The sequence below is a fragment of the Calidris pugnax genome, unplaced genomic scaffold, assembly GCF_001431845.1.
Source record: "Calidris pugnax isolate Ruff unplaced genomic scaffold, ASM143184v1 scaffold99, whole genome shotgun sequence".
Lineage (NCBI taxonomy): Eukaryota > Metazoa > Chordata > Aves > Charadriiformes > Scolopacidae > Calidris > Calidris pugnax.
The window spans coordinates 2,467,343-2,488,538 of NW_015090836.1; the positions used below are offsets into that span (position 1 = coordinate 2,467,343).

The 21,196-nt window shown below is 38.8% G+C and overlaps 1 protein-coding gene across 1 annotated transcript in view; it reads left to right on the plus strand.

Annotated features, from left to right (window-relative positions):
• Positions 1 to 21,196, plus strand: part of PICALM (phosphatidylinositol binding clathrin assembly protein) — a 107,932-nt gene that overhangs the window by 50,331 nt on the left and 36,405 nt on the right. Inside the window, exons 7-12 of the mRNA XM_014941548.1 lie at positions 9,206 to 9,312; positions 11,171 to 11,212; positions 11,908 to 11,993; positions 13,315 to 13,438; positions 13,687 to 13,823; positions 16,520 to 16,620. Of these exons, the coding sequence (XP_014797034.1) occupies positions 9,206 to 9,312; positions 11,171 to 11,212; positions 11,908 to 11,993; positions 13,315 to 13,438; positions 13,687 to 13,823; positions 16,520 to 16,620 (597 nt within the window). The remainder of the gene's footprint in view (positions 1 to 9,205; positions 9,313 to 11,170; positions 11,213 to 11,907; positions 11,994 to 13,314; positions 13,439 to 13,686; positions 13,824 to 16,519; positions 16,621 to 21,196) is intronic.

Genomic DNA, 21,196 nt, shown 5'->3' on the forward strand with positions numbered 1-21,196 from the left:
AAGGAGGCTGAGGGGAGACCACCTCACTCTCTATAACTCCCTGAAAGGAGATTGTAGAGAGATGGGGGTCGGTCTCTTCTCACAAGTCACAGGCGATAGGACAAGAGGAAATGGCCTCAAGTTGCACCAAGGGAGGTTCAGATTGGGTATTAGGAAAAATTTTTATGTGGAAAGGGTTATTAAGCCTTGGGATGGGCTGCCCAGGGAAGTGGTTGAGGCACCATCCCTGGAGGTATTTAAAAGACAGGTTGACCTAGAGCTTAGTGGTTTAGTGATGGTTTAGTGACATGGTTTAGTGGTGGGGCTTTTTTTATTAATGTTGATGATTGGACTAGATGATCTTAAAGGTTCCTTCCAACCTAGACAATTCTATGATTCTGTGTCATCAGTACTGTGTTGCACTATGTGAAGGTTCATATGCAGTGGTAGGGAGCTGCATTATATCAGCCTCTGCTGTATTTGTCACTATAGCATCATGATCTTAAGTCATCACTTCCTTCACTGGCATTTGGAAATAAATTACAGGACTATTATATATTATTATATCAGTTGCATCAGTACTGTGTTGCACTATGTGAAGGTTCATATGCAGTGGTAGGGAGCTGCATTATATCAGCCTCTGCTGTATTTGTCACTATAGCATCATGATCTTAAGTCATCACTTCCTTCACTGGCATTTGGAAATAAATTACAGGACTATTATATATTATTATATCAGTTGCATTGTCAGTATGGCTCCTTGTGGTTACACAGTTGTGAGAGTAGTAAATCTAGAAGAAAGATAGAGAGGGTAACTTCTCAACTATTTGAGGAGTCTCTAGATCTTGTCTACTAGAAGTCCAGGTTGAACAAGAGCTGGATAGCTTTGTGTTAGGCAGCCACCCTCAGGTTTTGCTGTGCTCCTGACCATCTTTTCAGTTACCAACCCACTTTTTTTTAACAACATTCACCTGGCAGCTTCTGGTGTTGTAGCTAGAGGCTCATTTTTTCACTTAACATTTCCTCTGCCCTTTTGAAGGTGTTGATTGCTTTGTATCAAGACTAAGCAGCGTTTGAATTTTTTATTACTCACACTGAGCCAATGTCTAGAAGGGCTTACTGGTCCATTAAGAGGCTAGAAATCTGAGGTTACAGTTAATTCCAGTCATAATCTTCCAGTAAAGCTTGATTAAATAGCAGCATGTAAGAGTTATTTTGCTATTTAATGCTTTAGATGTTTGAAAGCTGGGAGTTGTTAGTCAGAGATAGTGTAAGTCGTTATGGTACTTCTATTCCAGGTCCTTCTAAGGACTATGAAAGCAATTGAGGACCTGGAATTCTTGGCAGTGAGCAGACTGGAGTTTGTATTACAGGGTTCTAGTGCTTTTCAAGAAATTATTTATTTTACTGGGAAGCCCCTTGGTTTCAATAGAAAATATTGCTACATAAAATGAGTGATTTTTTTTTTTTTTTATACGTTATTGATCTTCCTTCACGGAACTTGGCATAATAACAAAAATTTCTCTCTTGCAGACTTAATCCAGTGCACAAATGAGATGAATGTGAACATCCCCCAACTGGCAGACAGTTTGTTTGAAAGAACGACCAACAGTAGCTGGGTAGTGGTCTTCAAATCTCTCATCACAACCCATCATCTAATGGTGTATGGAAATGAGGTAATACAAAAAATCCTTTGTCTGAGAACAGTTACAGCACTTCATTTCTATCAATGTCAGCTAAATTCTTCCACTAATTATCTTTGTAACACAATATTTATTTTTACCTTTTTGTGTCTACCTGCATGAACGTAGGTCTCATATTTGTCTACTTAGTTTATTTCTACCTTACAGTTTGTAATTTTAGAATCAAAAGTGTCTTGAATGCTGAAGGTACTTTTTTCTGTGGTGTTATTGTAACAATATAAACCAAACAAAACCAACAAATTATCTGCAGTGGGATTCTGAATGCTGAAAGTGAAAGCATTTTTAGGTTCATGTTCTAGCTAATCTGCGTGGTCTCTTCTCCCAGATAACTTGATTCTGAAACGGTTCCCCTATCATAGAATGATATGGGGTTGGAAGGGATCTCTGGAGATCATCTAGTCCAACCCCCCTGCCAAAGCAGGTCCACCCAGAGCAGGTTGCACAGGAATGTGTCCAGTAGGGTTTTGAACATCTCCAGAGAAGGAGACTCCACCACCTCTCTGGGCAGCCTGTTCCAGTGCTCTACCAACCCTAAAGTGAAGAAGTTCTTCCTCATGTTTAGATGGAACTTCTTATGTTCAAGTTTGTGCCCGTTTCCTCTTGTCCCTGTCACCCCCTACCCTTTTCCAGTGAAGACATATGTGCCTGTGAGCATCTATTTAACACCAACTACTATAGAATAATGAAACAAACAAAACCCCAATTTACAAAAAAAGGAATAAGCTTGTTTTATTCCACAACTTTAATTCCTATGGGGACTTATTCTTTGAAATGCCAAGCCAAGTGTAGCAGCAGCTTGAATTTTCTCTATTTAAAAAGTCAAAACTATACTTCTAAGGGTTCTTAGAAAGTGTTTGTAAACATTCACTTTTACTGCAAACAGTCAGTGCAATGTGAGCTCTCTGAATTTTGGAATGAAGAGGTATAGCTTGAGAAAATTACAAGTAAATTTTGTAAAGAGGAGGAAAATTTTTCATTTCAGACTGCATTCAGAGTTCTTACGGGTTGTGCAACTGTTTCCTCTGGCTGGGTTGTGGCAGGGGGTTAAGTTGTTGTGTGGTTTGGGGTTTTGGGGGGGTTGGTTGGTTTTGGTTGTTTTTTGTTTTGTTTTTTTTAAATACACATACACTGGTTTCTCCTGCGGGTTAGCTGCAGAGTATTTCTGGTCTTGGTTAAAAGCTATTCCTTGAAGCCACGTAAGCCACAAGAGGGCAAACTTCTCATGTTCACTTGAAGAATTATCACTGGGATAATTGACACTTTCCAAAAGAGTCTGTACAATTTTGCCGTGCTTGCGCTTTCTCAGTCATATACATCTTAAACTGATACCAATACACTTCATAATAATTAAAGGTATTTAATGGGACCACTTTCTGAAATGCTTTCCCTTTTAAGACTAAAACTGCCAAACAAATTTTACTTGCCAAATATGTTACAGAAGTAACAAGGGTAAGATTGCTGCTCAAGATGAAACTTTTCACAGCTAGAAATAGTATTTCAACAATGAACATGGAAATCGAGCGGTTATGAAAGTGTCTAGAAATGTGTAGAGAATCTATAAATTCCTTTTTTAAAAAAACACCAACTGAGAAATGATTGGTCCTCTAGCTTTTGCTTAATTAATGTATAGCTAAGTACTGAGTGCCTTTACTCTTCTCCAGTCTTTTTCTATATAACCTGTGCATTTATGCTAATGAAAATAATTCAGTAGGACACGTTACGCTAATCAGAACTATTTTTGCCTCTGTCAAAATGTTATTCCAAGTGAACGATTGGTTTATTTTTGTAGCAGCTCTCGATACAATGGTTCACAAGACAAAATTATTTTTCCTACTAGATTAAGATGTGGTGCCAGTGATCTGAAATGTGCCTTTACAAGATGAAAAGAGCATCATTCATTTTGTAAAACATAAGTTAGAATTATGGTGTAATTAATGAGATGTTCTGGGCGTGATACTCAGTGTTTTATGTGAATTCTTATGTTTGCTTAACATTTTATTTACAAGCAAACTAACCTTTATATCAACTTATTTTCATATTTACTCTAAGCACTATTGCAATTGTATGCTGAGCAAAGATGCTTTGGCTAATTGCTAAAATGTAATCAACTTATAAAATTGAAGTTGAAACAATTGTGAGCATGTAAAACAAGAACATATTTAGGGGCATTTTTTCAGAAGTTTCCAGTTTCATATTCTGTCTTAAAAGAAACAAATTTTTTCAGAGGCCATCCTGTAATATCTGTGAGACAGATTTGTTCACAGATTTTTACGTAAAAAATAACTAGCTTTGTTTAAAAATTTTATCCGAGTTTTTGTAATAGTGTCCAGATTTGAAACCAGTCTTAAGAAATAAAAGCTGAATTTCATAGGTTGGATATCAAGAGTTTCTAGTACTGCTACCTCAGTTCCAGCTCATGGGTATTATAGTTAAAGCATTCACATTTTTCTTTTCGTCTAGCGTTTTATCCAGTATCTGGCGTCCAGAAACACATTGTTTAATTTGAGCAATTTCCTAGACAAAAGTGGATTGCAAGGTAAGGTGTCTTTTTCATTCAAAGTTAGTAGTGTGCACTAAATGCAACTCGGTAACTCTAACGGACTGTGTTATTTAATAAGTAATTTTTCTGTCTCTTTTACTCAAGACTGCATTTCTTAGTTTAAAATGCTGCTGTGGCGTGGCAGAAGCTGGAGAAATTTGTTGTATCTTTTAGAACAGGCTTATAAATGCTTCTGACTTTCTAAGCGAAGCAGATCTGACTTCATATTTCTCCTATTTCTGAAGAGACTTATCTATTTGGAGAGGTAGATTTTGATTAGTAAGTTACACTTCAAAAAATGTGTTGTATGTACATCAGATACAGCATGTCAGTGGGGCAAGATCTGTGTCTAAAATAAAAAAATAACTTTGGGAAATTGTTCATGGACCATTCCATCTATCTTTGAGACTAATTCTGTGGGCAAATAAGTTTCTCTGTGGTTCAGACTTTTTAACTGAAATACCCCCGTCAGCGGGGCAAGATCTGTGTCTGAAAATAAAAAATTAACTTTTTGGGAAATTGTTCGAGGACCACTCCATCTATCTTTGAGACTAGTTCTGTGGGCAAATAAGTTTCTGTGTGGTTCAGACTTTTTAACTGAAATACCCCTCCCAGTTGTTACGCTGCAGTTCAGTGCAGTTCTGATCATACGTGTGGCTGTTGGTTTTGTGGGTTTGGTTTTTTTTCTCCTGAGGTGGCTTCCTATTTTCTACTATAATTTGTATATCATTGCTTCTAATTTTTGCCACAAGTGCACTAAAACAAGCACACAGAGTTTGCCTGGGCACAGAAACCTTCCCAGTGACTTTTGCCACAAGTGCACTAAAACAGGCACACAGAGTGTTTGCCTGGGCACAGAAACCTTCCCAGTGATAACCAAGGGTCTACCAAATTGCCTCATTTTATTCAGTCTTAACTTCCATGGCTCGGTATAGATTATGGACAGATCTTTTTTTGTGGTCTTCTGTAGTCTGCCAGTTACCAAAATATTTCCTATTGCCACTGTATTTACATAAAAAAAATTCTGTCATGTCTTAATGTTTCCTTCAATGCCTTTATTTTTTTCTATTCAGTTGTAAATTGGAAAGTGTGTTGTAGAGTTGATGGAAACATCTTTGAGTGCATCTTGTAATTTTTTGGTAGTAATTGCAGTATGAGACAAGTTGTATAAAATAGTTTGGTTTCCTTTTGGAAGTCATTCCCTTAGGAAGTGAAATGTACACTTCTGTGTAGTTTAGGTCTTCTAGATATTTGTGGTATTGCCTGTTTGATTTACATGGTGAATACAACGACGCACGTAGTTCTTCATAACACAGATTAACTATACAAAATAAGGCAAAAATACAATGAAACTGTCTTGAGTAAATATCTTGCCTTTTATTTGGAATAAGGTTCTTGTTCTTTGACTGGGTAAGTAATAAACTTCTGAAACTTGTTTTTTAGGCTATGACATGTCAACGTTTATCAGACGGTATAGCAGGTATCTGAATGAAAAGGCAGTTTCCTATAGACAAGTGGCTTTTGACTTCACAAAAGTAAAAAGAGGGTAAGGATTGCATTTTTGGTTTACTTATCTTGAGGTTTTGTCTCATGTCCTGTAATTCAAGTAGAAAATACCGATGTTGGCTCCTTAGTAGACTCAGTAGACAGTAGCGTCTGCTTTTCTCCGTTGGATACTTCACATCATGCACAAAGCCTCAACTGCCCAATTAGGCATTATACAAATTTTTTTTTTGCTTCAGTTGTTGTAATTTTGCTTCTTTATATTAAAGTATTAATGTTTAAAGAAATGAAAATAGTATGTATCAAAGTATATATCAAAAAAAGTAGAAATTTGGACAAATCTTCCACGGTACATCACAAAGTTACTTTGTCTTAATGAACTCACAAAAATCTCAACCTAAAACTTCTGAGTGAGTTAAGGGCAGTAGTGGGCTGCCTAATGGTATCTCACATTAGTGTTAAAAAGCTAAAATTGGCCCAAGAAGACTGTCCAAATCCCATATGCCTCTTTGCTAATACTGTACAGTTCACTTTATTTTGAAAAATGTGATGGTAAAATCTAAGGGGAGCTTTTGGGTTCCTTTCACTGTTTCTGCTTTTAGAGATGGCTGGAGTCCCCACAGCAGAAAACACTCAGCCTTTTCCTCCTACAGGATGTGTGCATGGTCAGGTGGCTGCAGTTACACCAGAGAGTTACACAACTGCTTGAAAATCAGGTGTTTTAGGCAAAATGAGGTGAATTATTTAGCCCAGAGCATCTGTGAGCCAGCAGGAATAACTGTTCTGGTGGCAGCAATCTCCCTTTTCCACCCCTCAGTGTTTCTTGAGGGCTGTGGGCCATGCCCTGCCACGTTAACTTTGGGGCAGCTGCTGGTTTTGGGAGGACTTATCTCACATAAGAGTTGTTTCTTGTCACTGAGGTGACTCAATCTCTTCCTCAATTGTTGCTTTTCCTGAATATTTTTAGACTTTGTCCATTTAATCTGGACAATTAATAAACAGCCAAATGTTGGTAGTCAGCCGTTAAAAGGAAGTGTCATGTAGTCTCAATAAGCTTTCTGAAAAAGCTTGACAAATACATTGCCACATTTATTTATTCTTTCTTACTGCTTTTAGTTGGAAAGAAAATCATCCAAACAGACATGAAACAATCAGTTTCCAATCAGTTGATTGGGAAAAGCGGAGATAAAAATTTGCTTCAGAAATAACCTTCATAGTACTCTTTGATGACCTTGTTGCATTGTAGCTCTGCTAAGTTTCTGAGCACTATCAGTTTCATCTCCTCAGGATAAAAATTGATCTTGGAGTCATATTTTGGCCATATAAAAATTGTTGCTGGACAGCATTCCTCAGCATCAAAACACCTGCTTTGAATGGCCATGATATAAATGTTTTCTGTGATGCCCTATTTTAATTTTCTGCATTTTGTTGCTCATTAACAATTGTATTCAAAATTCAGGTGAAGGATTCTCTTTTGTTTTGCACAACAGGGCTGATGGAGTGATGAGAACAATGAGCACAGAAAAGCTCCTAAAAACTGTACCGATTATTCAAAATCAGATGGATGCACTTCTTGACTTCAACGTAAGTTCAGCGGCACGTACATGTCTTAATGTACTGGGAACCTGCAGAGGCTTGTAAAATAGGGCAAGATTAAAGGTCTTAAACTTCCATGTTCATCCTTTTGTGTCAATGTCACCTGCACAGCTTGGAGTACAAATAATTTTGGTCATTGACATACTCCCAAGAAACGAGAAAAAGGAAGCAGGGTAACCACTGGAGAGGGTGCTTTGTGCTGAATTAGTGTTGTTTATTGTGTAAGATTTTTTTTTGTTCATGTAATTGATTATTTCTGCCCTCTGTCTTTTAGTTACGTTTGTTAACATAGATATTAGTCAACAAAAATGTCTGCCAAAATTATTTGATTTAATTCTGTGCTCAGAGATCCTGTGTTGATTTGCTGGGCTGCTATTTTCCACTAATAACCAGTGAGATGACTGGAAAAGGTGCCTTGGGATAGGATACCCGTGTTCAACTAGAAGTTTTTTCAATAAGGGATCAATTCAGTTAAATTAACTTTTTTCTGATCTTCCTAGGTCAATAGCAATGAACTTACAAATGGTGTCATTAATGCTGCCTTCATGCTTCTCTTCAAAGATGCCATTAGACTGTTCGCTGCGTATAACGAAGGGATTATTAACCTCTTGGGTAAATATAACTGCTTTCTGCAATGCTAAACTGCTGGGAAGAAACAATTGCAAAGAGCTGCTCTTTTCTGAGAAATCAAAAGAGTCATACTGTAAACCAGCAAAATATTATTATTTCCAACATTTTTCTGTCCAATTGCATTTCCCATTGTATTATATACAGAGATTGGTAAATTTCTGAAAGAGAAACTAATTCAAGATTTTTTCACTTCATTTTGTTCTCACACTGTTTTGAGGTTTTCTAGTTATGTTGTTTTGTTTTGGTTTTTTTTTTAGTTTTTGTCCCACTGAACTGCATGGCAAACCCAAACCATGATATTGATGTTTCTTATTTAAGAGACAAGATCAGGTTTCGTTCCTTTTTAAGTAGAATAAGTTATGGTCAGTTAGAAATTTGCAGTCAAGCATCTGTGATTGACTCTTGAAACTTTAATGTCAGTTGGTTTAATGATTGGTTGGCTTTGGTTGGCTTTTTTAAGGGGAATTACAAATTCAGGCTTCAAGCCCTTTCACTTGCACACACTGGAGATGCAGAGGAGCCTAAATCTGGAAAAGAAGTTGAAAGGAATCTGATATGCTTGGTTTAGTTGTATTCTGTGATTGGGCCAAGCTGCCTGATTGCTGTTATTACCCAGTGCTTGCAAAATGGAAAGCAGAATTAGTGAGGGGCAGTCACACCTCCAGTCTGAAGTCCCTGTCTACTTCTTTTGTCTCAGCCAGAAGAACAAGCACACAGCTGCTTTCATGTGTGTTTTGAGAGAAGCTTAGTACAGAAACAGGGCTTGAAAGTGCTATTTCAAGAAGGGAGTTGGCACCAGTGTTTTGCAGTCGGTTGGACCTCAGTGTAGATCACACTGTAACAAGAAGCATCAGTCTGGCAGTATCAAAATCTTGCCTGGTTTGTGGCTGCTGGAACAGAGTAGGTGATGGATTGCCAGATTGTAAAATTGCTCTTTTTTCCCCCAAGAGCGTAGATATAGATTTCTTTGGGTGACCCATTCTTAAACCTGATTGTCCTCTTCAGGGTGCTTATGCTTTAGTGAGATGTGGCACCTGTAAGGTGATGTGTAATTGCATGTTTGTGATCATTAGCTCTTGTTTAGATGGAGCTTTTGTCACTTGGTGCGAGTTAGGTGTAGTGACTTCTGCACTTCACGTGATAAAATACATCTGCAGGTGTTTTCTGTTTGTCTTGTTCTATGTGCTTTCACTTTGCATATCCTTTGCAGAATCCTTGCCTTCTTATTTAATGCAAATATTCTTACTGTTTATAGAAAAATACTTTGATATGAAAAAGAACCAGTGCAAAGAAGGCCTTGATATATACAAGAAGTTCCTCACTAGAATGACGCGGATCTCGGAGTTCCTTAAAGTTGCAGAGGTAAACTTCAGTCAGCCAACCTTTGCCCTTTCTTTGAAACAGCTTATAAAATGCTTATTTTCTCATAAAGGAGGTAATTCTTCCTTCCAGCCTAATTGCAGTTCAAGGGTCATCTTGTCAGTGTCTACCGTGGTGATTGGTTCGTTAGAGGACTGTATTGAAAAACCTGGCTACAAAATATGTGTTGGTTTATCTTAGGGTGTGAAACAGCATTTTAAAATTCCTTTGATCACAATAATTGTGAGCTTTGTTTGAAGAGCCTTGCTTTAAACAAATAAAGTAACCGTGTGGTGATCTGCTGCTTTCTATGATTCTGCCTGGATTCTGGTTTGAAACCCACAGTTCTGCCAGAAGTGTTAAATAAAATGACAACTTCACAAACAAGAAATTGAGACAAGTAGATGAACATGTGATTATTTTTAAAGATGTCTTGCCTATAGATGTGTTTATAGGGGAAAAAGCAGTTACCTTGCAAGATGTTTTGTTGTTTTGTTTTTTTAAAATTAATCTGTTGCATTGTTGTTTCTGAAGCATTGCTGAATTGATGTCCCAGTATTGTGGAATTCCTCAGTTGAGATGTTCTCCTGTTCTTCCTGTTCTTGTTTTGTTTTCCTTTGTTGTTCATAACTCTAACAAAAAATTAATCAGTAGAGCTTGGCTCGCTGTCTGTCCTGATAGAGTATCTCCGTCAGAGGTACTGCCTTCAGCTCTCTTCAGTTGATGGCACTATCTACAGATACTGAGAGAATTAATCTTTCTATAGCAACGATGAATATCCTGCTGCAGAGCACCTTAAGTTTGATCTGTGTTTCGGAAAACAGTTTCTTTGCAGGACTTTGAAGGTGCTTTGTTTTAGCAAATATATATTCTATATCAGTAGGCATGAGAACTTATGACATCAATTGTGGGACAGACAACCTTCACTAGCCTTAATGTTCTGAAACACTTGATTCTTGCTCTGTTTTATTTCTAAGGTTGTATCTGTTAAAATAACTCTAACACAACTACTTTAAATGTGTGTACATTTAGAATCATAGAATTGTCTGGGTTGGAAGGGACCTTAAAGATCAGCTAGCCCCACCAGCAACCTAACTCTGACCAAAAAAAAAACCCTATCACTAAACCATGTCACTAAGCACTATGCCAACCCATCTTTTCAATACTTCCAGGGATGGTGCCTCAACTGCTTCCCTGGGCAGCCCATTCCAATGCTTAATAACCTTTTCAGTGTCAAAACTTTTCCTTGTATCCAATCTGAACCTCCCCTGGCACAACTTGACACCATTTCCTCTTGTCCTATCGCCTGTGACTTGGAAGGAGAGACCAACCCCTGCCTCTACACCCTCCTTTCAGGGGGTTGGAGAGAGCGAGAAGGTCTCCCTTCAGCCTCCTTTTCTCCAGGCTGAGGACACCCCAACTCCCCTGTCACAGAAGAATTTATTATAACCAACCATTACAGAATTCAGACTGTGGAGATTTAAATGTATATAGACAAAACTTTTCCTTGTATCCAATCTGAACCTCCCCTGGCACAACTTGACACCATTTCCTCTTGTCCTATCGCCTGTGACTTGGAAGGAGAGACCAACCCCTGCCTCTACACCCTCCTTTCAGGGGGTTGGAGAGAGCGAGAAGGTCTCCCTTCAGCCTCCTTTTCTCCAGGCTGAGGACACCCCAACTCCCCTGTCACAGAAGAATTTATTATAACCAACCATTACAGAATTCAGACTGTGGAGATTTAAATGTATATAGACAGGTTTGCTTTATACATGACTACTTCTTAATGTTGTTTGCTTTTTGAGCTTCTCTGCCTTGAACAGATGCAAACAGGTTCTAAAGCTCGTTTGTTTTCTTACAGCAAGTTGGAATTGACAGAGGAGACATTCCAGATCTCTCACAGGTAGATAAACCTATTCTGTGTTTGCCAGTACACGTCTGGTTTGGGGTTGTGTAATTAGAAAATCTTGGCATTATGGCACGCACTTATGCTTTATTGAGTACCTTGTCACCATGTTATTACCAAGTTTTGTGATTAAATCCAACCTCTGTCAGAGCCTGGCTTTTATATGCAGTGATCCTATTGTCAAATAGTATAGTTTGTTTCTGTCTTACTCTAATTGAGTTTTAAGACAACCTGATTTCCGTCATGATAGAAGACAAAGTTTGTATCTGTGAGTTCACGTAACAAAACTTTTAAAATGATATTATGAAGCTGTGGTTTTTAGCAAGCTTGCTTTTGGCTCTCTGCCTGTTTAAATCATGGTGAAGGTTTGCAGAGCGTGCACGTAGAAATGACTTTAGGTACAATTTCCTTCTTAGTGTCTCCTGAAATACTGACTGCTTCCAACTGTCTGCTTGCTGTTTCCTAGCTGTTAATTTTAACATCTCTTGACATATTTCGGTACTTACCGGTGAGTCATTATGACAGAGTAATGTACATCACCTGATATTTTAAGTAATTAAATATGCGCAGGATGCCAAGATGCGGTATAAATATTCTGAGCTGTTATACCAGTTCCCCTACAGTTGTGGTCTTTGAAAGTCTTTTTAACTAACGATGTGCTTCACCTTAGATTCTTCAATCTCTTTTTGTAGGCACCAAGTAGCCTTCTTGATGCTTTGGAACAACATTTAGCTTCTCTAGAAGGGAAGAAAATCAAAGATTCCACAGCTGCAAGCAGGTGCTTATGCTCTTGTCCTTTCATACAATTGTTGAATCGAATGTTAAATCCATTATTTTCCATTTCATTATAAATTAAGGTTTATGTAGGCTCTGTTGAAGGCAAGACTGTATTATATTAGCATTGATAGAATAGCGAGTTGATAAATCATTTTCTGAGTGCTTAAGGCAGCTTCTTCCAGGTCAACAGAACTGGAATCTAAGGAGCTGTGAGCACTTGCTCCAGAATCCTTCATGTAGTAGTTACACTTCCAGCATTTGATCTTGAACTTCTGAGGAGAAACTAAGGGGGTTTTCCACTTAAAATTAACGTTTGCAGGCAGTATGTTAATAGTTAGACTTCTATAAGCTATGCACCCTTTATTAATGTACATAGACTCTTATATCTCAATTCTAGAACGTTTGCAGGCAGTATGTTAATAGACTTCTATAAGCTATGCACCCTTTATTAATGTACATAGACTCTTATATCTCAATTCTAATCCTTTTTTTGTCAAAAGCAAGAAAATGCTTCCAGAAATCCTTAAATTAAGAATGTATTTTTAAAGTAATTGGGGATTAGAACTGTACTGTATATGGTGAAAGGCAGTCGCTGATTTTAAGCACTTGCTAAAACACAAAGGGCAATCAGGAGAAGTCCTCTAGGCAACTAACTTCATTGTTTAAATTTAAAAAAGCTTAATACTGCAAAATTGAATACCATTTCTCTATTACATGTTCAAAAAAAAAAAGGCAGTAATGTTTTATATGTCTTTTTTATTGTAATGACAATATTAGGGCTTAGCACCATTTTGTTAACTACTTTTTAGAATATTTGCTGGTTTTTATAAGGTTACTTCAGGTTGCTTTAAATCTTATTGCACACTCATGATAAACACAGTGATAAATCATAAAGTTTTCCTCTGGCATTACTGGTTGCGTAGAGTTTCTTAACTAAACCTGTTAAATTAGCAACAACTTGAATTGGAGCCCAAGTGATCAAAGATTCCCATATTCCACAGATAATGCTGTTTTAGGCAAATGGGAAAAGAGCAAAGGCTTCAAATATGAATTCTGTGATGCAGATTTGGAAGGGAGACATTTAAGGGTGAAAATCCAGTGTGTAAGAGTAGATAATGTCCTTTGTAGGCATTTTCATTTTGTGGTTCATACAGTGTAATCTTATTTAAATTTATCCCTTTGTATTGCACAGTTGTAAGATACAACCGATGTTATAAAAAGTTCAGAAGGGGACTGGGTGGATACAAGTAAGGAGTTCTTTAGATCTTCCTATCACGTGTCACCTATTAACAGCCAGCTTTTCTCCTGTCCAATTACTTCAGGGCTACAACCCTTTCCAATGCAGTCTCTTCCCTTGCAAGCACTGGCCTGTCCCTCACAAAAGTTGATGAAAGGGAAAAACAAGCTGCGTTAGAGGAAGAACAGGCTCGCTTAAAAGCTTTAAAGGTAGGCATGTGGAATTTTTAATCAAAAATGCTTTTCCTACATTCTTGTTGATTGCTGAATTAAGACTTTTAAGAAGCTAAGGGAAAGAACAGTTATTAACACTGAACGTGTACTGTTGATAAAGTGCTGAGAGTAAAATTGTGCAATAAATTAAAAGAATTCTTTTAAGTTCTGCTTTACTTAACCTCCAAAGTCACGTACACAACTGTTGTTTCTGGGTTTCTTATGCCAGCTCACTTTCCCAACAGGAGCAACGTCTAAAAGAACTTGCAAAGAAACCTCATACCTCTTTAACGACCGCGGCTTCTCCTGTGTCGACTGCAGCGGGAAGCATCATGACCACACCAGCCATTGATATTTTTTCTACCCCTAGCTCTTCAAACAGGTACAGTTCATGGTGTTGCTGCACTCTTTCCTCTAAACTTCTGCTGCGCAAGGTTGGTTGGGTGTGGAGCACACTAATGATGGGATAAGAAATGGTATTTGGGGTAAATTTGGTGGAAAAAAGAACCTATTGCTATAAATAACATAAAAAGTGTGTTTTCATCACCCGTTTGCAGAATAGTTTCTGATAAGAACCAAGTGCTGACAGCCCTTGTAGCTGTTCTTAGTCAGTGAGCCAGACAGTTGGAACTGTAAAATACACATGCTTTGTTCCCAAAGAACCTTACAAATTGATTTGGGACAAGTGAAATAAAAATTCAGTTTGGGAGGTCACAAATATAATACCAAATTTAATGTCGCATTTCTAGATCTTTAAAAGTCTAGTGGTAGCTAATGGTCTCGGAAGATTTTTTCAGAAAAAGAAAAAGCCCAAAACAGGGTTTGAAAGAAGAGAAGCAGATTTTGCTGTCCTGAGTTGTATCTGTCTGCAAGGACTTGCAAAGGTAGTGCCAGAGCCCTCCCTGCACACTAATCCCAGTCTCTGACTAGCAGGAGCTGTTGCTATGAGTAAGTGTGTGATCTCCAGTCTGTAAAATACCTGTCAAATCAAGCAGGAGCAGAAGGTACAGTGCTTTTGTTAGTACAGAAGGAAATAGCTCTCTAAAGGCTTGGTTTTGCTTTGGGTGTGACCCCAAACTTGAAGGGTTGCTTAGTTGTTCTGTGAGAGCTCACAGGAGAATCTACTTGTCTCCTTCAGCTTTTTGCTGTTCTTTAAAAGCAATCAGCGCTTTGACAGCCGCCTTTCCCCATTAGACAGCTATTGTAGGAAATTACTTGGCACTGAATACGTGGAAAATAGCTGAATCACATATGAGGAGCTAGAGAATCTGTCAGTGTCAGTAACTGAAAGACTTCCTTGAGAAAAGATATATAATTTTTTTAAAAATTGCTTTTTAGAGGCCAGAATATTTGAAATGGGCGTATGCTTTGAGGTAGTAACTCTGAATATCTGATCCTGCTTCTTAAGAGGTCTGAAACATAGAAACATCTGATAAAGCTTCTTCAAACAGCCACAAACACTACACATTGAAGACAAGAGCATTTTCTTCTAAAATTGTCTTCATGTTTCGGTTCAGTTGCTGGCAGTGGGACTGCTGTGAGCAAAGAACAGATTTTACAGCAGGAGCTGCCATAAAGGGGATCACAGAATGATACGGGGTTGGAAGGGGCCTCTGGAGATCATCTAGACCAAATCAGGTCCACCTAGAGCAAGTTGCACAGGAACTTGTGCAGGTGGGTTTTGAATGTCTCCAGAGACGGAGACTCCACCACCTCCCTGGGCAGCCTGTTCCAGGGCTCTGCCACCCTCAAGGTGAAGAAGTTCCTCCTCAAGTTTAGATGGAACTTCTTATGTACAAGTTTGTGCCCATTTCCTCTTGTCCTATCCCTGGGCATCACTGAAAAAAGACTGGCCCCATCTTCTTGACACCCTCCTTTTAAGTATTTATAGGTGTTGATCAGATCCCTCCTCAGTCTTGTCTTCTCCAGAGTAAAAAGACCCAAGTCCCTCAGCCTTTTGATGTTGGGTTATAAGTTCAGTTCCTTGCTATTAGATGCAATAGGTCTGATTATGCCCTGTCATTAACGTGAACGAGCTTTACCTTGAAAATGGTCTTGGTTCTGCTGCTCACATTACAGGGCTGTGCCAGACCATGCTGCTTTTTTTTAATAGGAGGGGTGGCAGCAGAACAGGATTTCAATCACTGCTGAAATGAAATGGTCAAAACTGAATGATACAAGTGATTGGGTCAGCAACAGAATCCACAGGGATTTAGGATGTGGCTACTAGTGTTTAAAGTTCTGTGCCATTCTCATTTTGAAAGGTGCTTGGATGCCATAGTGACTTAGCTTCTGTCCATAGCAGTGGCTCTACATGCAAATTTTGGTTCATCTCATCTGCTAAAACATTCTGGGTGAACACCAGCAGTTCATTTTTTTTCTTTTCAGGACTAATTTAAAATATAAAATGAAGTCTCTGCAGGAGGATGAATTTTCCTGTTCCCATTTGACTCTGAAATTATTGCAGTGATTGTATTCGAGACTTCACTCTTCATTTCCATGTGATGTTCTTAGGTCTCAATTTGACTTTGAATAGTCTAAAATGAGTTTTCACATGGCTGATATATGATAAAGTGTTTCAAGGTTTCTTGTATTTTGCTTTCCACCAAGTTCTTCTGTAGCTCATAGCTGTTAGCCAGTTTCTCAGCGGTGGTCAACAGTGGAAGGATAGGAGTTGTGGAATTTAGATGTAACATTTTGGTGGTGCAACCCATTGGAATTCATTCTGTCAGTCTCCTTTTGTCATTCTGTAGGGCTTCCATGGGGTTATTTTAAAAGCTGCTGAAGATTGCAGAGCTGAATGTGCTCTAGACCTGGTGTTGGACCATGAGGAGGATGAGACAGCTGGCTGGCTTTCTGTCTTAGACAGCTCTGACAAAAGTCACTTGACATAACGCAGAACTTAGCTCACTAGATTAACACTTTTCTACAGAACTGAAAATGAGAAGTTCACCAGGCTCATTTTTGACTTAGTTCTATACATTTTTATAACAAAGCTTTCCTTGACAGTCACTAACGGTTGCCTTGTGTTGAAAATTGTGATGTGGTTTGAACAATTGTATTCATTTGTCTTTGTAGCACTTCAAAGCTGCCAAATGATCTGCTTGATCTGCAGCCAACTTTCCATCCATCTGTACATCCTATATCGGCTCCTCCACAAGTAGGAAGTACCTGGGGAGGTAAGAATTCAAGACAAGAGCATTTTCTTCTAAAATTGTCTTCATGTTTCGGTTCAGTTGCTGGCAGTGGGACTGCTGTGAGCAAAGAACAGATTTTACAGCAGGAGCTGCCATAAAGGGGATCACAGAATGATACGGGGTTGGAAGGGGCCTCTGGAGATCATCTAGACCAAATCAGGTCCACCTAGAGCAAGTTGCACAGGAACTTGTGCAGGTGGGTTTTGAATGTCTCCAGAGACGGAGACTCCACCACCTCCCTGGGCAGCCTGTTCCAGGGCTCTGCCACCCTCAAGGTGAAGAAGTTCCTCCTCAAGTTTAGATGGAACTTCTTATGTACAAGTTTGTGCCCATTTCCTCTTGTCCTATCCCTGGGCATCACTGAAAAAAGACTGGCCCCATCTTCTTGACACCCTCCTTTTAAGTATTTATAGGTGTTGATCAGATTCCCCCTCAGTCTTGTCTTCTCCAGAGTAAAAAGACCCAAGTCCCTCAGCCTTTTGATGTTGAGTTATAAGTTCAGTTCCTTGCTATTAGATGCAATAGGTCTGATTATGCCCTGTCATTAACATGAACGAGCTTTACCTTGAAAATGGTCTTGGTTCTGCTGCTCACGTTACAGGGCTGTGTCAGACCACGCTGCTTTTTTTTATAGGAGAGGTGGCAGCAGAACAGGATTTCAATCACCACTGAAATGAAATGGTCAAAAGTGATTGGGTCGGCAACAGAATCCACAGGGATCTAGGATGTGGCTACTAGTGTTTAAAGTTCTGTGCCATTCTCATTTTGAAAGATGCTTGGATGCCATAATGACGTAACTTCTGTCCATAGCAGTGGCTCTACATGCAAATTTTGGTTCATCTCATCTGCTAAAACATTCTGGGTGAACACCAGCAGTTCATTTTTTTCTTTTCAGGACTAATTTAAAATATAAAATGAAGTCTCTGCAGGAGGATGAATTTTCCTGTTCCCATTTGACTCTGAAATTATTGCAGTGATTGTATTCGAGACTTCACTCTTCATTTCCATGTGATGTTCTTAGGTCTCAATTTGACTTTGAATAGTCTAAAATGAGTTTTCACATGGCTGATATATGATAAAGTGTTTCAAGGTTTCTTGTATTTTGCTTTCCACCAAGTTCTTCCCTAGCTCATAGCTGTTAGCCAGTTTCTCAGCGGTGGTCAACAGTGGAAGGATAGGAGTTGTGGAATTTAGATGTAACATTTTGGTGGTGCAACCCCTTGGAATTCATTCTGTCAGTCTCCTTTTGTCATTCTGTAGGGCTTCCGTGGGGTTATTTTAAAAGCTGCTGAAGATTGCAGAGCTGAATGTGCTCTAGACCTGGTGTTGGACCGTGAGGAGGATGAGACAGCTGGCTGGCTTTCTGTCTTAGACAGCTCTGACAAAAGTCACGTGGCATAATGCAGAACTTAGCTCACTAAATTAACACTTTTCTACAGAACTGAAAATGAGAAGTTCACCAGGCTCATTTTTGACTTAGTTCTATCCATTTTTATAACAAAGCTTTCCTTACTGTTGACAGTCGCTAACGGTTGCCTTGTATTGAAAATTGTGATGTGGTTTGAACAATTGTATTCATTTGTCTTTGTAGCACTTCAAAGCTGCCAAATGATCTGCTTGATTTGCAGCCAACTTTCCATCAATCTGTACATCCTATATCGGCTCCTCCACAAGTAGGAAGTACCTGGGGAGGTAAGAATTCAAAATCGGATTAAGGTTCTAATTGCTGTGGCCACGGTCCTGGAAATGTGTCCCTCAATCTGTGGGGTTTCTCTTCCTTCAAACCTTGCAAAGACAAGCTACAAGTAGATGAAGGGAGCAGGAAATGTCAAATCTGGGTATGGATTAAAATAATGTAGCAGCAGATGGTGATGACAAAGAATTTGGATATTTTGATAAAGTTACTTCAATTGTTGACCAGCTCTGTCAGCCTCAGTTGCCGTCTTCAAGAGTCCCATAGCAAGTGACAAAGTCAGTTCTGTGAGGGTGTCTGCCAGACAGCCCGTGTTGTGTACACGGGAACTCGGATACAGAATTGTTTTAAATACATCAGTCAAAATTTAAAGTGTTAAATAAAATTTGCGGGTGATAATAGAGCAGGACGTGGATGAGGCCTGCAAGGAGGCCGTTGTGACAATGATGCATAGGAAGCAAGAAAATCCAGAGTTAGTTATTAGAAATAAAATAAGGCACCTCTCTACAAACTCTCTATTACCTTACCTACAGAGGCACATTAGGAAGAAGCTGTGGTTGGATCTCTAAATGAAGAGACAAAATTTAGAAGGAACTTTTCCCTATGAAATGTAGTTCAGAACATCCAAATCACCCTTCTACCCAGCTGCTGGGGTGGATGGAGTGAGGTGTTAGATTATTTTATTGATACAGGCGAGTCCTTAAACCCAGGAGGTGAGCGAGGGCGTTGTAGACAGTCCTGAATGTTGTGATTCAGGATTAGTGTGAGTGTTAGAGCATGTGCTGCTGTGCAGTGTTCCAGAAGACTTCTCATACGGGTAACACTGCCTGCTTGCACTGCTGGTTATGCTGGTGGAGGATTAAAAATCTCTGCTAAAGAGGTTTCCTTTTTATTTTTCTAAATATAGGACCCTTAATAAAATAGTAAACCCCTGAACTATGTGGCTATTTCCAGATTATTATGTTTTCTTTTACGATGTGAAAATTTGGGACTTGCTGCTTCAGAAAGTTTTGTAGGCATTGGAGTAACCCTCTTCTGAAATTTTACTTCACTATTTCTTTTTATGAGCTGTAGTTTTTCCTAAACATCTTTCCAGTTATCTCACATGTCTTTGTAAGAAGCGGTGCATGTATTCTACTTTTCCTTTTTCCTTTTTGCTGTGTGCTTTGTGTGTTGTGTACCTTCTCACCCTTGTTCGTAGGGAAATAGCACATGGTTTTGAGTGACGGAAGGCGTTACTAATAAATGTGGTAGCTTCAAAACCTAATAAAAGTAGTTTATTTGTCCTGTAGTTTTGCTGAGCAGAGCATCTTTTGAGAAGGATGCAGCGAGGAGCAGATGGAGTCATGCATACAAATGTCAATGTTCAATAGGCTTAGAGTTTAGAAATGGAGAAAAATGTTTTGGCTTGTTTGCTTTCTGGAAAATATCTTCCGTTTCATCTTGCCCTGTTTGTTTCATGGGTGAGAGATAGAAGGGGAAATTATCTTCCTCTCAAAGGTCACTTCACAATCTAGCATTGCTGTATTAATCTGAAAATTGAGCCTGAAAGTCTGTTTGTGTTTGTTCAATGTTGTGTTACTCATGGTAAGAGCCTTCAGTGATAGTCATTGATACATCTGCTTACTAAACACTTCTACAACTTAATTAACTGTGAAGATTTTGGACTGTCTGCTAAAAGTTTAGGCTAAAATTATGGGATCACCATTTTTCTTGTTACCTTTTATCCAAAAAAAACCCAAACAATCCTCTTTAGCTTTACAGATGTGAACACCCACTTCCCATAGGCGAGGTAGATAAGTGCTTTCCACATTTTACAGATTGGGAAATCTGAGCAATTAATTGACTTGTCCCAAGTCATACGGTGAGTCAGTGGCAGAGCCAAGAGTGGCACCTGAGCTATTTCCAGTCCTGTGCTCTAATCACTGCACAGCATCCCTCCTGGAGGTAATTTTCTGATGTGCTAATGTCTGTATTTGGTGATTATGGTGACTTCAAGAAAGGTATGGAACCAGCTACAAGTTGCAATGGACTAAACCAAGTTGCTGTTCAAAATATTATGCAGCAACTCTTAACCATTTATCCTTTTGTTACATACTTATCAAGGCATTATATTTGGGTTCCTGCCTTCTGTCTTGCACTTTATAAAAAAAAGTTAGAGCTAACGAGGTTAAAAACTCCTGGAGGATGGGTTCTGTAATTGCATGTTTTCACTTTTTCAAACTATCAGAGATGGCAACAAAAAACCTGTCGTTGTTCTCTCAGGTGAAATACTTCTAGCTGGATAACTTCAAGGTAGAAGTTTGCAAAATGCAAATTACTCTTTTAAATGCAGCTGAATCATTAATGCCTAATGATAGCCTGAAGGTGCAGAGTGATTCCTTTGACACGAAGAGATGCCATGTGTATCTGAGAATGAAACTGGGCTTTAGAAATGTCGAGGTGTTGCTGTCAGGAGAGACAGCAGTTTTTAAAATCTGAATATGCAAGGGTATAAATTGCCCAAACCCAATTAATTCGTAGTTACCTTTGTCACTAGCTTTTGGCAAGTTTTGAGACTCGGACAGGATTGAACACATGGGAGAGAATTAAAATGAGGCAGACAAGCGAAGAGTCTGAGACCAGATTACATTTCTAAGAAAATCTTGATAACGTAAATTGTATTGCATTGTTTTACTGGTCAAAACACATAAAACTCTATAGATGAGCTTGGGATTTGGAACCAAAAAGTTGTATGTAGTATTTTTCCTGCTGAGTGTGTGTATAAGATAATTCCAGTGGATAGTAGTTTCAAACAAATATGGTTTAAAAACTTCCTGTCTTTTTTTCTTTCATGTTGTTTTATCTGACCTGTTCATTGGGATT